At 31.3% G+C, this 12,321-nt stretch overlaps 1 protein-coding gene across 10 annotated transcripts; it reads left to right on the forward strand.

The window, feature by feature from the left end:
• Nucleotides 1–1,403: 1,403 nt before the first annotated feature.
• LOC101218847 (hypothetical protein) lies at nucleotides 1,404–11,410 on the forward strand. 10 transcript variants are annotated; one of them, XM_031886923.1, is made up of 12 exons: nucleotides 1,404–1,681; nucleotides 2,746–2,797; nucleotides 4,550–4,623; nucleotides 5,135–5,236; nucleotides 5,894–5,929; nucleotides 6,075–6,215; nucleotides 7,620–7,671; nucleotides 8,640–8,713; nucleotides 9,526–9,615; nucleotides 9,890–9,940; nucleotides 10,416–10,488; nucleotides 11,100–11,410. In XM_031886923.1, the coding sequence occupies exons 1-11, from the start codon at nucleotides 1,557–1,559 to the stop codon at nucleotides 10,450–10,452; spliced, it is 834 nt and encodes a 277-aa protein (XP_031742783.1). In that variant the 5' UTR covers nucleotides 1,404–1,556; the 3' UTR covers nucleotides 10,453–10,488; nucleotides 11,100–11,410. The 10 variants fall into 10 exon arrangements, 8 of the variants coding, with proteins under 8 accessions (XP_031742783.1, XP_011656612.1, XP_031742782.1 ...); XR_004217316.1 differs by lacking the exon at nucleotides 9,890–9,940 and having other exon boundaries at nucleotides 10,300–10,488; XR_004217315.1 differs by lacking the exon at nucleotides 9,890–9,940 and having other exon boundaries at nucleotides 10,421–10,488.
• Nucleotides 11,411–12,321: the final 911 nt, after the last annotated feature.

Below are 12,321 nucleotides of genomic sequence, written 5' to 3' on the forward strand. Positions count from 1 at the left end.
TTTTGAAATATACTTATGGTAGTCTATATAAATTATTTACTATACTATGCTACTATATTCTTTTTTTGATTTCAACTTCATCGTATTATACAATTAAATTGTTACATTATCAATTCTTCCTACCAATTTCTTAATAATAATTAGAGAAAATTTCTCATTTATATATCCTTGACGTCTTAAAATTTTAATAAAAGAAATGTTTTAGTTCAAAAACGTTAAAATACAAATTTAAAGAAAATTACATAAGATGACAAAAAAAATTAAAAAAACATTTCATAACACTTTTTTGTTGCATATTGCAAATTTGACAAATATAACGGTAATCAGGTAGTAATCAGACAGTAATTTTTAAATTTGCTATTTTTATAATTTTAAAAATATAAGTGACATAGACTCTATTATCATATCTTTCTTTTGCTATTTTTGTAAACTCTCCTAAATTTAATTTGTAATCATTTGATTATAACTAAAATAGTGGCTAAATAAAAAATATATCACATAATAATATTATTAATAATAAAGCAACTTATTCTATTTAATTAGTATAACAGTAGTAAATGATTAATTTTACATTCAACTAAATCGATTATTTAGTTTTGTTTGATAACGTGTCACTAATTTTTATTACATCTAGATGTTTACATTACAAAGTAAAGTGATTAGTTTTATTTGATATTTATAATTAACGTACATAAATGTTGATGGCATCTATGTAATCCAAAAATGTTTTTAAAGTATTATGACATTTTAATGAATCATATATATATATATAAATGGAATCATGTAAGAGAACTTTTGTCTCGTATCTTTTATATATATACCTTTCCATTTTATTCTTCGTAGATAGGTCACAACTCTTAAAAGAGAGGTGTTTGTTGAGTTTAACATGTACAAGATGTGACTTTTCGAAATAGAAATGATTTATAAATGTGTGTAATGATTACTTATTAAATTATTATATTATTTTACTCGTGACAATACGGTTACGAACTAAATTGATGCATGATTGAAAAATAAAAATATATGAAAGAAAAAGTAAGATTAAAGGAAATAACAAAATATTAAAACTATTTATAAAATATTACAAACTTTTTTATCTCATTTAATTATTTTTTACTCTATTTTATAAGTTTTTTTTTATCCATAAAATTGTTACATGGGAGTATTTATTTTTTTATTATGAAACTATTTATAAAATATAATAAAATATTCAAATCATTTTATAAATAATTTTAATATTATGCTATTTTCGTCGAGTAGTTGAATTATAATTTAAGATAAGAAATAACTTGGCACATTCATTATCTATTTTAATTTGAGTTCATTTAGGCATTATTTAAAAGTTCCAATTAAAATAACCCACGTGTTGCTTACGAGTTTTGTTAAAGGTGCATTTATATCCAAAGAAATGAAGAGGAAAAAGAAGGAACAACCGAACAAAGACCACGTGGACACGTATCTTCTTCTCGTTTTCACCAACTTCCATCCTCTTCGTCTTCAACCTGCGTTTCTTCTCCTTCTACAATTTCCACTCTCTCCCTATCACTGCCTTTCCAATGGCGACCTCAGCCGTGATTGGGTGGAGGATTCTGTTCCTTCTATTGGCCTGCACAATGGTTTCAACTCTAGCTTACACACTCGTCACTGATGGCTCTCCTTTCCGCAAAGAACTTCTCTCTCGGTGCTCTCTCTTCTCCACTTAAAAGCTTTTTTCACTTTATTTCTTATCATTCCCAATCCCTCTTCGTATTTCTGCTTGCCTGTCTCCCCTCCCTCTGTATTCATGCACTATCTAGTTGCTTAAGTTGTTCTGTTCATGTACTAGTGATCAGTCGTGTATATTTCAGTCTCACATCGAATTGAAGTAATATAATGGTTGAATAAGAAACTATCCCGATTATAAAGTGTGTTAAAGTGCTGTAAATCCATAGATCTAATGTTATTGGGAATGTTTGGCAGGTGTCCTGAATTATAAATTGATTAATATCTTTAGACGGCACTAAGCGTTAAAGTTTTCAGAAAGTATAAAACTAAAATTGATTATGCACTAAAAAGAAGATTTGGGCCTTCCCTCTGTTACTTGTATTGAAGCTTAATTTTATTTTCTGTACTAAATCTTGTAGCAATAGTATGCTAGAAGGAGGGTCAAATTACTCTCGAAAGATCAAAACCGCAATTGTTCATGGGATAATTATGTTGGAATTCAATCACAGTCGACTACCACTGAGAGAATCATTTGCATAAGCAGTATTAGCTGTTACTATAAAGTGCTCATCCGTGCAGTATTTAATTTCCCTTATCAATCACAGTAATCCTGTGTCTTTTTCTGGCTGAATCATATTTGGGGTGCTGATGATTTACATGAATTATTATACTATTTAGTATTTATGTAGATGGGTTTTTTTTTCTTCTTGTTTTCTCTTATTGGACCATATTATGTGTCTCAGGCTTGTTTCAAATTGCCAAGTTTTGTACTCACAGAATATAAAGTCAAGCTCTGATTTTATAGTTCACATAAAAAAACTATTAAGTGTTTGTCGTATCACTGGCTAGCTAATTGATACAACATTCTCATGCTCTCTTTGTGGAGCGTATGTAGGCAAGTTAATCACAAGGAAAACTTGTTTAATTTAGTGTATTTTCCTTGAATGTCGTTACTTGCGACGTTGAGCAATTAACTTTTCTCTAATTAATATTCCTACAAATCTGGACCTTCTCATTCAAGTTTGTACTTTCATTTTTCAGGTTAATGGTGGCAGTATTAGTTGATTTCTATTTAAATGTCACAGTTATTGCGGTATGGAAATATTTAAACTTTCATTTTGTTTTCTGTTTTACGAAAAATTGGACTTGCTGAATGCTGTACATCTTATTGTTTCTATAGCTTAACCTCTTAAGTCGTGAGAATGGGCCTGCTAGACCATTTGGATAAGGGCAAAAGCCCTGTTTATTTCAATTCATTGTATTTTGATGTGAAGTTTCAACTTTTGATAAGAAACCTTCCATAAATTTAAGCCGCAGAACCAATTTAGTTTCAATCCAAGGGAAGTGATTGAAATGGACACCTTGAGGATCAAAGATCTAAGATAAGAAAAATAGTTCCTTACCTAAAGTAAGATTAAAATACTCCAGAGTGATGGGTCAAACCAACTTGAATATTGTAAGAATGTAATTTATGGAAACAGAAAGTTGGAGAAAAAAGGGTGTCATTCTCACGGCAGAAGAAAGAAGTTGTATCCAAATCAAGTCTAATGAATGTACAAAATGAAAAATCCCGACATTCGAAGAACCCGTATGAAACTCTATAAGTGTTAGGCTTTTGGGTGTTAGGCTTTTGAGCTTATATGTAACTCTTGATGAAACTCTAAGCTAAACACTATGTAAACTAAATATCAAGGACCACATGTTAACCATATAAAAGTTAGAACTCCTTATTCTATCATGGCCTAGAGGGGTAGATACAAAGAACTCAACCATTAATAACTTGTTGAGCCAATCTCCATTTTCATGAAAAGAATACAATTATACAACACTAGGACTTCCTATGTGATTGCTCAACGTAGTGCTATTTTCACCAAGCATGCCTATGTTCTGGTGGGAACAAGTGCACTCATCCTGGTGAGATCACGCCTAAAATGATTCTCAGTTTTGTGGTGCATGCAAGACATCATTACATCGCGCATGCTCTTCTTGATCCAATCTTGTTTGGTAAGACGAAATTTGACAAAGTAAAGAGTGATCGACCGAAACAACGGCCAACAAAGACTGCAATTACATAAATAACAGCTCCTCCTCTTCCCATCTCTTCCTTGAGGCTTTAAGTCAGAACTGTATGGCAGATGGAAAGAAAGACAACCTCACCTTATCCTAGATGGTATCAGTGAGAGCCCACTTTAGTATCCCCCGTTGCCTTTCGTTTTTTGATAGGATCTTCAATGAGTGGGAAAAGGCAACCTTACTAATGCTTGTTCAGGGTGCATGACTCGTATCAAGTTTTCTTGTGGACATATATTGTAATGAACTTGATCTCTGTTGTTTTTCTTACCGCTCTTCCTTAGTAGCCATTATCTTTCATTTGTCCTTTTTTCTAATCATTCTTCCTGCGTCAATTGGTAACCCTAAGTCCCCTCTTCCTTTTCTAACCAGTACGCAAACATAACTTAATTCGGCAATAATCTTGATCATCAAGGATGGAAAATGAACATGCAAGTCTTAATTAAAAATAATCTCAGAGATCAATTCATGATGCTTTATAGAGTTCTTCACTGCAATTTAAGACCCTATTCTAGGTTTTGGCTTACTTTTTTTTTTTTTTTTTTTTTTTAGAATTCGATTTAGATTTTGACAGGGAAAACTCAGATGGAATTGTTAGATCAATTATGATTTCTATCCAATCCACTCTGCTTGTCATTATTGCAAGCTCAAAGGATTAGCATCTAGCCATCTACTTCATAATCATTTACAGACAAAAGAAACATTGTTACAATGTGTTCAAGCATTCGTAGTAACTTCTGTCTCTCAGACTTATTTTTATTTTTTAATTTATCAGGCATGGGTTTGCTACAAGGAATCAAACTGGATTGCTGCAGCGATTTGGATAGTTTTTCTTGTATGTCTTGGCAGGTAATTATTTTGTATCCTCGTCAAGCTCACATTCCAGTCTAAAGCTTGTTTGATCATCGGGTATAATTGTGTGAATAATATCGATGAGTTCTTTTGAATCAAACTTTCGTGTTGGAGTTTGGTAGACATATTTTGACGCTTGATAATGCTATTTTTATTATTTTCATTAACGAGTGGGAAAAATCTCCAATGTTTGTTAATCTCATTTTCTAAAGTAGTTTAATTGGTTGCAATATTTTTATTTATTTGATGTTCTTGCCCTTTTCAACTATACTTTCAGAATCTAATCACATTTTCCTTCAAAGCTGATTCTTGAATAACTTTATCCTTAAATGTCGGAACTTTGATTTCCAAACTCTTACATGTTACTAAGATCAAATTTGTTTCATGCATGGGCTACTTTATTTCAATTAGAAGTTGCAGTATTTTTTTATTGGTAATACTTGCAGGTTGAATCTTCATTTTATTTTTAGATCTGATTTAACTCTTCTTACCCTATCATTTTCCTCAGCATCGCTACTTGTGCCTACATCCTTTGGCAGTTGTGGCAACTATCGTCTCAGGAATCCTTTGAAGATATTATGTACAGTGTTCTTATCAGGGATACAAACAAGTATGTATGCAGTAACTCTAGTCTAGTATAGTGTGTACTGTGAGTTTTAGGTCTCTTAAATAGTTGATTGATTAATTCCATTAGAGTTTCCGTCATACTTTATATTTGGAATTCTTTTCATGTATTTCCTGACTATTCTATTGCACAGTTATAGTCCACTTTTTTTTCTCATAATATTAAGTAATTAAATGGAATACTAGAATTTTTATCTATATATTTTTAATTTTAAAATTCTCTCAGTTAATAGATAAATTCAGCATCTCTGATATGTTTTGATGATAGTTTATGTGGGGCTTGACTTGCTGCTACTTTCGTAACATGGGAAGGGTTTGCCTTCTTGTAGATCACTTTCCTGTTTTCCTTCTCGTCAGTGATATATAATAAAATTTGCCTTCAACCACTAGCTTAAGCTTTTTGGTCAATTGGTGATTTAAGATGGTATTAGAGCCAGTGGTCCAGGGAGTTCCCTATGTTCAAGCCCCTGCAATATTATATTTCCTCCCCAATTAATATTCATTTCCACTTGTTGAATCTTTCACATATTTCAAGCCCACAAGGGAGGGGGAGTGTTAATGATATATAATTAAATTTACTCTTTCACCCATCTTAAGCTTTTTGGTCGAATTGGTGATTTAAAACTTTTTATGATTCTCTTAGGTTTGGCTCTGTCTCTCTCATACACACACAGAACAGGTACAATATGATTATATCTTAGACTTGAAGCATTACCAATAGTTGTATGCGATGCTATGGTTATTCTTTCTAGTAGATTTTGAGAAACTCCATTATTCTGCATCTTATTCTTTAGCATGATTTGCTTGTTCGCTTATGTATATAGGAATGGCGTGCAGCAACCCAGGAAGCACTCCAATATTATGATTGCAAGAATAGTTTTTGGTGCTATGAGTTGTTTGATGGTGGTAACTTTGGCCTATCTTTTCAGCGATGGTTCACCTTTTAACAAGGACCTTTATACACCGTAATTTATGTTTTTATTTCTTCCTTAATTTGATTGTCCTTTTAAGTGCTAATGCTTTGGAGTTATTATATTCTCATATTAGGGGAGGAGAAAAGAAAAACACAATGGTGTTGGTATCTTAACCTTGGAAAAGAATGTTTCCAAGGTTTAGATATCAACAGCACTGTGTCTTTTTTACTATTCATTTCCTTGCACAATGATTGCCTAATTGCAAAAGAAAATAAAAAAAGAAGAAGAAGAAAAGTGTGAAGTGCAATTACCACAAGTTGATTAATCGGAACAAGCTGTATATGCCTTTTCCTTGACATATTAGATGCTATGAAGGTTCAGTGGTTTAGTCCAGCATGTGAATCTCTCTGCCAGTTCCTTGTCTTTCACGTTGTCCTTTTACTGGTAACCGTTCCTTTACCACGAAATTTCCCATCTCATCAGTAGCTATCCAAAGAAATAGCTCTGTAGCCACATTAGCCACTCTTGGGCTGATCTAATGTAAATTGTATGATCAGGCAGTACTTGTCAAAATATGTGTGAGTCAGCTTGCCTACCTATGATGATAAAAAAAAAGAAATAAATACTCGGAATGAGAGAACAATCCTTGAAATTGTTTTTGAATGAGCAAACTCATACACAGCCACAGATAATTATCTTGGATAACCTTTTCCTTATTGGAGACTCTGGCCTTTGTTGTTAAAAGCTCAAATTCTTTACTCATATGAAGGATCTTGGGAGTAGCCAGTGATATCTGTGCCGGTCTTTTGTAGCAATGCTCTTGGTTATGCTTATTCATTTTGAGAGTGACGAGTGAGGTACATGAGGTGAATCACTAAGATCTTTTGAGATGAGCTTTGTGTATTGTGACGGAATCTAAGATCTTTCAACTTTTTTAGTACTTTTTTAAGAAGTTTAAGGATGGGCTCTTCTATAATTTGTCTAGCATGAATAGAAACTCCCTGGATTTTCTAAGAGAGAATCTTACGCTCTTTTCATCATCATCATTATTACTATTATTTTAAGAAGCAGAAAACAAGATTTCATTCTTAGTACTAAACAAAGTTCTTAAATATAAATTTGAATTTTATGTCCATCAAAAGGAATATTTATTGAATCTTACATGCTAAGATTTCTAAATATTAAAATAAAAGGCTCAAGTTAGTCTTAAATTTTAAATTTCAATTTTGTGTCTATTAGATTCCTTACATATTTATCAACTAAATTTGTTATTTAACCATATATAGTATTATGCATTAATTATTCATTGTTTATGCGACCTGCTGAATTTTTCTTTGAACAGATTCTGAATAGGTCATTACACTTTTTCTTGTTTTGATTGAATATACTTTTTGACCAACATTCTGCCGTATTTATCTTCTTATAGAGTTTAATTAACTGTTGGTACATTTTCAGCTGGTTGGTGGCAACGCTGATTGATTTCTATATAAACGGCACAGCTATCTCAGTATGTCTTAAATTCCTCATCATTTACCCTTGTTGCTTCGGTGCACGCACTCAATTAGCCAGTGAACCTAGATTTTTAATGAGACCATCAAATTAGACATTAACGAAACTTGTACACAAGGGTAAGGGCAATATATATGAATATCAAAATAAGGTACTGTTATCCACAAATAAAGCTGAAGACGAAGCTATTGTAGGTAAACCTTTTCTTGAGAGATTTTCTGTCCGAAGAGTTCATTAGTGAATGTAATAGCAAGATTATGTCTCTAAGGAGTCAAAGGCATAATTTACACCAAGATTAAGAGAATAAAAATACCATTGTCAGGATAGATATCTGTGGCTTTTCTATATCACTGAAGAATCTATTGTTTCTTTCCAACTAAAAAAAAAAAATCTTGGTTCTAGTGTTACGTTCTGTCCATCTCAAGGCCTTTAGGTTTTCGTCTGCCTCGTTAGTTTAGAGATCCATTTTTGGTTGAAATGGTGTCTTTTGTTCTTCGAGTGTTCTTTTTAGTTCGTGATACTAAAGGATTTTTTCCATTTTGTTTCAAGTGTTACTAAACTTATTGTAGGTTGTAGAGGTTGTATTTCCTATTTCTTCTGTTTCTCATTTTCATTGTAATTTGAGCATCAGCCACTTTTCATTTTATGAACTTAAAGTCTCGTTTCCTTTTCCAAAAGAAAAAATCTAATGAATTAAAGTAAAGTTAAACCGTATGAACTTTTCCCTTTCCGAAAGAAGGAAAAGAAACGATGGTTTACTGTTAGGCTGTTAACAAATCCCCTAGCTTGAACTGTTGAAATTTAAACCTAACATCTAGAAGAAACTTTACTTCTTTGCTCTTTTGTTTATAACTTGTAAGTGGGTAAATACTTAAAATTAGAGTAGCTTCTTGCTTGTTGTTTTCGTGGCTTCATCTGTCATCCAGAAGCCGAATAACTTTATCTGTTTTTTCCATATGAAATTAGGTCTGGATGTTCTATAAAGAAGAATCTTGGCTTACTGCTTTCATTTGGATAGTTCTATTCATAATCTTTGGAAGGTAATCTGTCATTTTTGTTGGATAAGTCATATATCTGTCTGTGTTGCATTTGGAATCAGCCATCGGTGAACAAAATAATGATATATTCTCTCCACTGATAATCATTTTTTAAGATCATTCATCAACTTTCTTCTCTTAAAATAAGTTCAAACAAAAATTCTCTAGTTCAAAGTACACCATATATGTACTCCATACGCGCATCCTTGCGTTCTTACGTTCGTTAAAATTAAGATGCTCAAGAAGACATCTATACTTTGAAGGATGTAAAGAAAACGTGTTTCTAATCCATTGAATTTTGATGAAGGGACAGAGGTTATATAATGTTTTAATAGCTGTATTTCTCTGTTCAGGGTTTAGGGTTAAACCTCTATCAATGAATTTTACAAAAATCATTCCAACTAGTAATAACTAGCAAGATATTATGTTACGAATAAAGACAATGGGAAAAGAGTGCACCATGAATATCCCAACAATTTATTCTCTCTCAAATGCTATATAAAATAATGTGACGTTCTCAGTATGGTGATGCACCATGCGTTCCAAAGCTAAGTTCCATTTTACTTTAGTTGTCATTTCATTTTAGTCCATTTACTTTTAAATGACTATCTAGTCATGTGCTTTCAGTAGAGTTTAAAATTTGGCCCTATTAGTCAGCTTTTTTGGAAAATATTTATATAAATTTTGGATGTATATGTTCTCTTGCAACACAATCCTCTAGCTGAAATGATTATTCTAAATCATTTATTTTTATGCGGAGTATGGCTCCGCAAATATCTCCAAGTACTGACAGTGTTATCTTCCTAATATTTCAGCGCCTCTTCATGTTCTTTCATTGTTAAGGAGCTGTTCAAGCTCAACTCCGACGATCCAGCATACCTTGTTTTATTTAAAAATTCTAACAGGCAAGTTCACTGTCCCCAATTCTTAGATAGCAGAAGATGAAAAAACAGAATTGATATAGAATTCAATATACTAATGTCCTGTATGGTAACTATTTGATTTTCTTAAAAATTAAGCTTATGAACACTTCTTTCATCCCTAAATTTTTCTTGTTTTGTTATTCACTTCCTACCAATGTTTTCAAAAACCAAACCAAGATTGAAAACTAAAAGTTTTTTAAAAGCTTGATTTTGTTTTTGGAACTTGACTTCTACGAAAAATGAAAATCATGGTCAGGAAATTGGGGGATAACAAGCATAAAAACAAAAACAAAATTGTTATCAAACGGTATGTATCTAAGCTATTGTACTTCGATTTCTCTTGTTTTTGTGATTGCCAATTTGGAAAACTCTCACCTGCACTGACTTGATATTTACTGTTTATAACATTTTGAACACAAAAGGAAATTTCATTACTTCTTTGTATCGTATTGGGTTGAATTTGAAAGTTTTATTAATTGTTTTTTTGTTATTTAATTCTTTTGTTTTAAGAAGACATTTTTATTAGTAAACCGTTATGAAAGTTTTGATTACCATTTTACTTAAAAACTATTTATATACAAATATTGACCATTTTGACCCCGTTTAACAAATGATGATAATGGTTGCCCTACATTAATTGATCGTGTCTCTCTAACTTCATATCAGAGGTAGTTGATGAGTTGGATATTCAACACTATTGGCTCTCTACATAGCCTTCTGGCTTAATAGAGGTAAAAACTTAATATGGCTTCTTCTTGCATATTGTTATCCATTTATGTTAGGTCAGAAAGAAGGTATGAAAGAACATCGTCCTCATAAGCTGCAAAGGAAGTTAGAGGAATTTACCTTGTTCTGGTATGTATCGAAACGTTACATTGAAAGCCGATTCATTGGGATGTCATGTTTTTTATTAATTGAGAATAGTTTAAATCTTGGAGTTTCTTCATGATATTTGCTTGGTGAACTTGTACAAAACTCCATAGCAGAAAGTCTATCAAAAGATAGATGTAGACACAAAATAACCTTAGAAGCCTTTTGTAATATATCTATGGTTTGTATCTCAAGCAGTGATTGGATTTCCTTATATTTATATATTATTTTATAATATTTATTGTCTATTAGTTATGTATTTGTTGTTTAGATTTCCAATACCTTTCTTTATCGATGTGTAGTTTTTCTCCTATACAGGAAAACTACCTACTTTTTTTTTTTATAGGAGTAAGAAGAAATACGATAATATGATTCTTATTTTCTAAATTTTAAGTCGGTATGGTCACAAAGAGCATACCTATGTGTTAACAACTAAAAGTGTCTTTGGTTCCAATTCCCTACTTCTACTGTACCACTTCTACTGTACCCAAATTAATAACAGCAATGATAAGTTGGTACCGAAGTATTAGTGTTTGAGTCTTACCATACCATTCTCTCTAATTAATATTAATTTTTACTTGTTTGGCATCTTTCAGATTTGTAACTCACAAACAAACAAGGGGACTGCTAGAATACCGATATCATATTAAGTTTATCTTCATCTATGAACTTAAACTTTTTATTTTATAGAAAAAAAAAGCAAGCAGAAGTTTGTACCTCAAACCTCATGAATGTTTCACGGCTAGATCCATTGATGAGTGATTGCATTTCTGTTTCTTTGTTAGAATTTTTCCTAGTGTAATTTAGTCTATAAAATTTGTGTAGTGCAACTCTGTTCCTAAATTTGATTATGTATTTTTAGTACATAATATTCAAAAATTAAGATACTATTTTTGTTTACCACATTTCCCTTGGTTATTAACCACTTTTCCGGAGGTTTATCTATTGTGATTTCTGTTTATGAATAATAAATTTAAAATATATATCTATACAAATATTCTCATACCCTTTTGTCAAATTTTGTGTTGACAAAAAGTTATGGAAAGAGACATGAATCTAACTAATAGAGAGAGAAAATAAAAGGAGAGACTAACGACCAAACGTGCAACGGTAGCCGATGATATCAAGTAGAGTGACGATCGATAACAAGTAGATTGCTAGGGGACGAAGGTAGGAAACTAAAGGGGTATTTTAAAAATGTTGGTTTGTTTTTAAAATTAAGCTTAATAAATTACCCTTCAATGGTTTTAAGTTACTTAAATATTATGGTGTTTAATTACAACTCCTTTTTGTAATTGGTTTACAACTGAAATAATATATTTTTATTTTATTGAAAGTGAGATAATTTTTGGTTTGGATTTGGTTCGATTAACAATCAATATTTATTTAAAGTATTAGAGAATAATAAGATGACAATAACTAGATAACAGTTGCTATTAAAAGAACAACCAATATCAAATAAGAATAAAACAAACATTAGATAGAAAATAGTATAATATAACAATCAATAACAAATATCAATCTAATAACAATAAAACAACAATCACATCCATAAATAATAAAATAATAAAAGATAACAATTTAAAATTAAATTAACGATAATAAAATAGCAATCAGTAATATTAACAATTAATATATCACAATCAATTAAAAGTCAATATCAAATAAAAAAAACACATAACAATAAACTTTCGATTGGAAGGTAGTGAATCATAAGTGTACACTTTTTAGTTTTGCAAAATTTGATATCGTTGGAGTATGGAACTAATATTTTAAAAAGTATTATTGTGACTCGTGTGAAAGTGGAATTTGATTTAA

This window comes from Cucumis sativus, chromosome 6 (assembly GCF_000004075.3).
Source record: "Cucumis sativus cultivar 9930 chromosome 6, Cucumber_9930_V3, whole genome shotgun sequence".
NCBI lineage: Eukaryota > Viridiplantae > Streptophyta > Magnoliopsida > Cucurbitales > Cucurbitaceae > Cucumis > Cucumis sativus.

What these genes read in the sequence shown, in the direction of transcription:
- LOC101218847 (XM_031886923.1), top strand. Translation starts at nt 1,557, where the DNA reads ATGGCGACCTCAGCCGTGATTGGGTGGAGGATTCTGTTCCTTCTATTG. An exon ending in CGCAAAGAACTTCTCTCTCG is followed by an intron (nt 1,682 to 2,745) that starts GTGCTCTCTCTT and finishes TTCATTTTTCAG; the next exon opens with GTTAATGGTGGCAGTATTAG. An exon ending in TTTCTTGTATGTCTTGGCAG is followed by an intron (nt 4,624 to 5,134) that starts GTAATTATTTTG and finishes CATTTTCCTCAG; the next exon opens with CATCGCTACTTGTGCCTACA.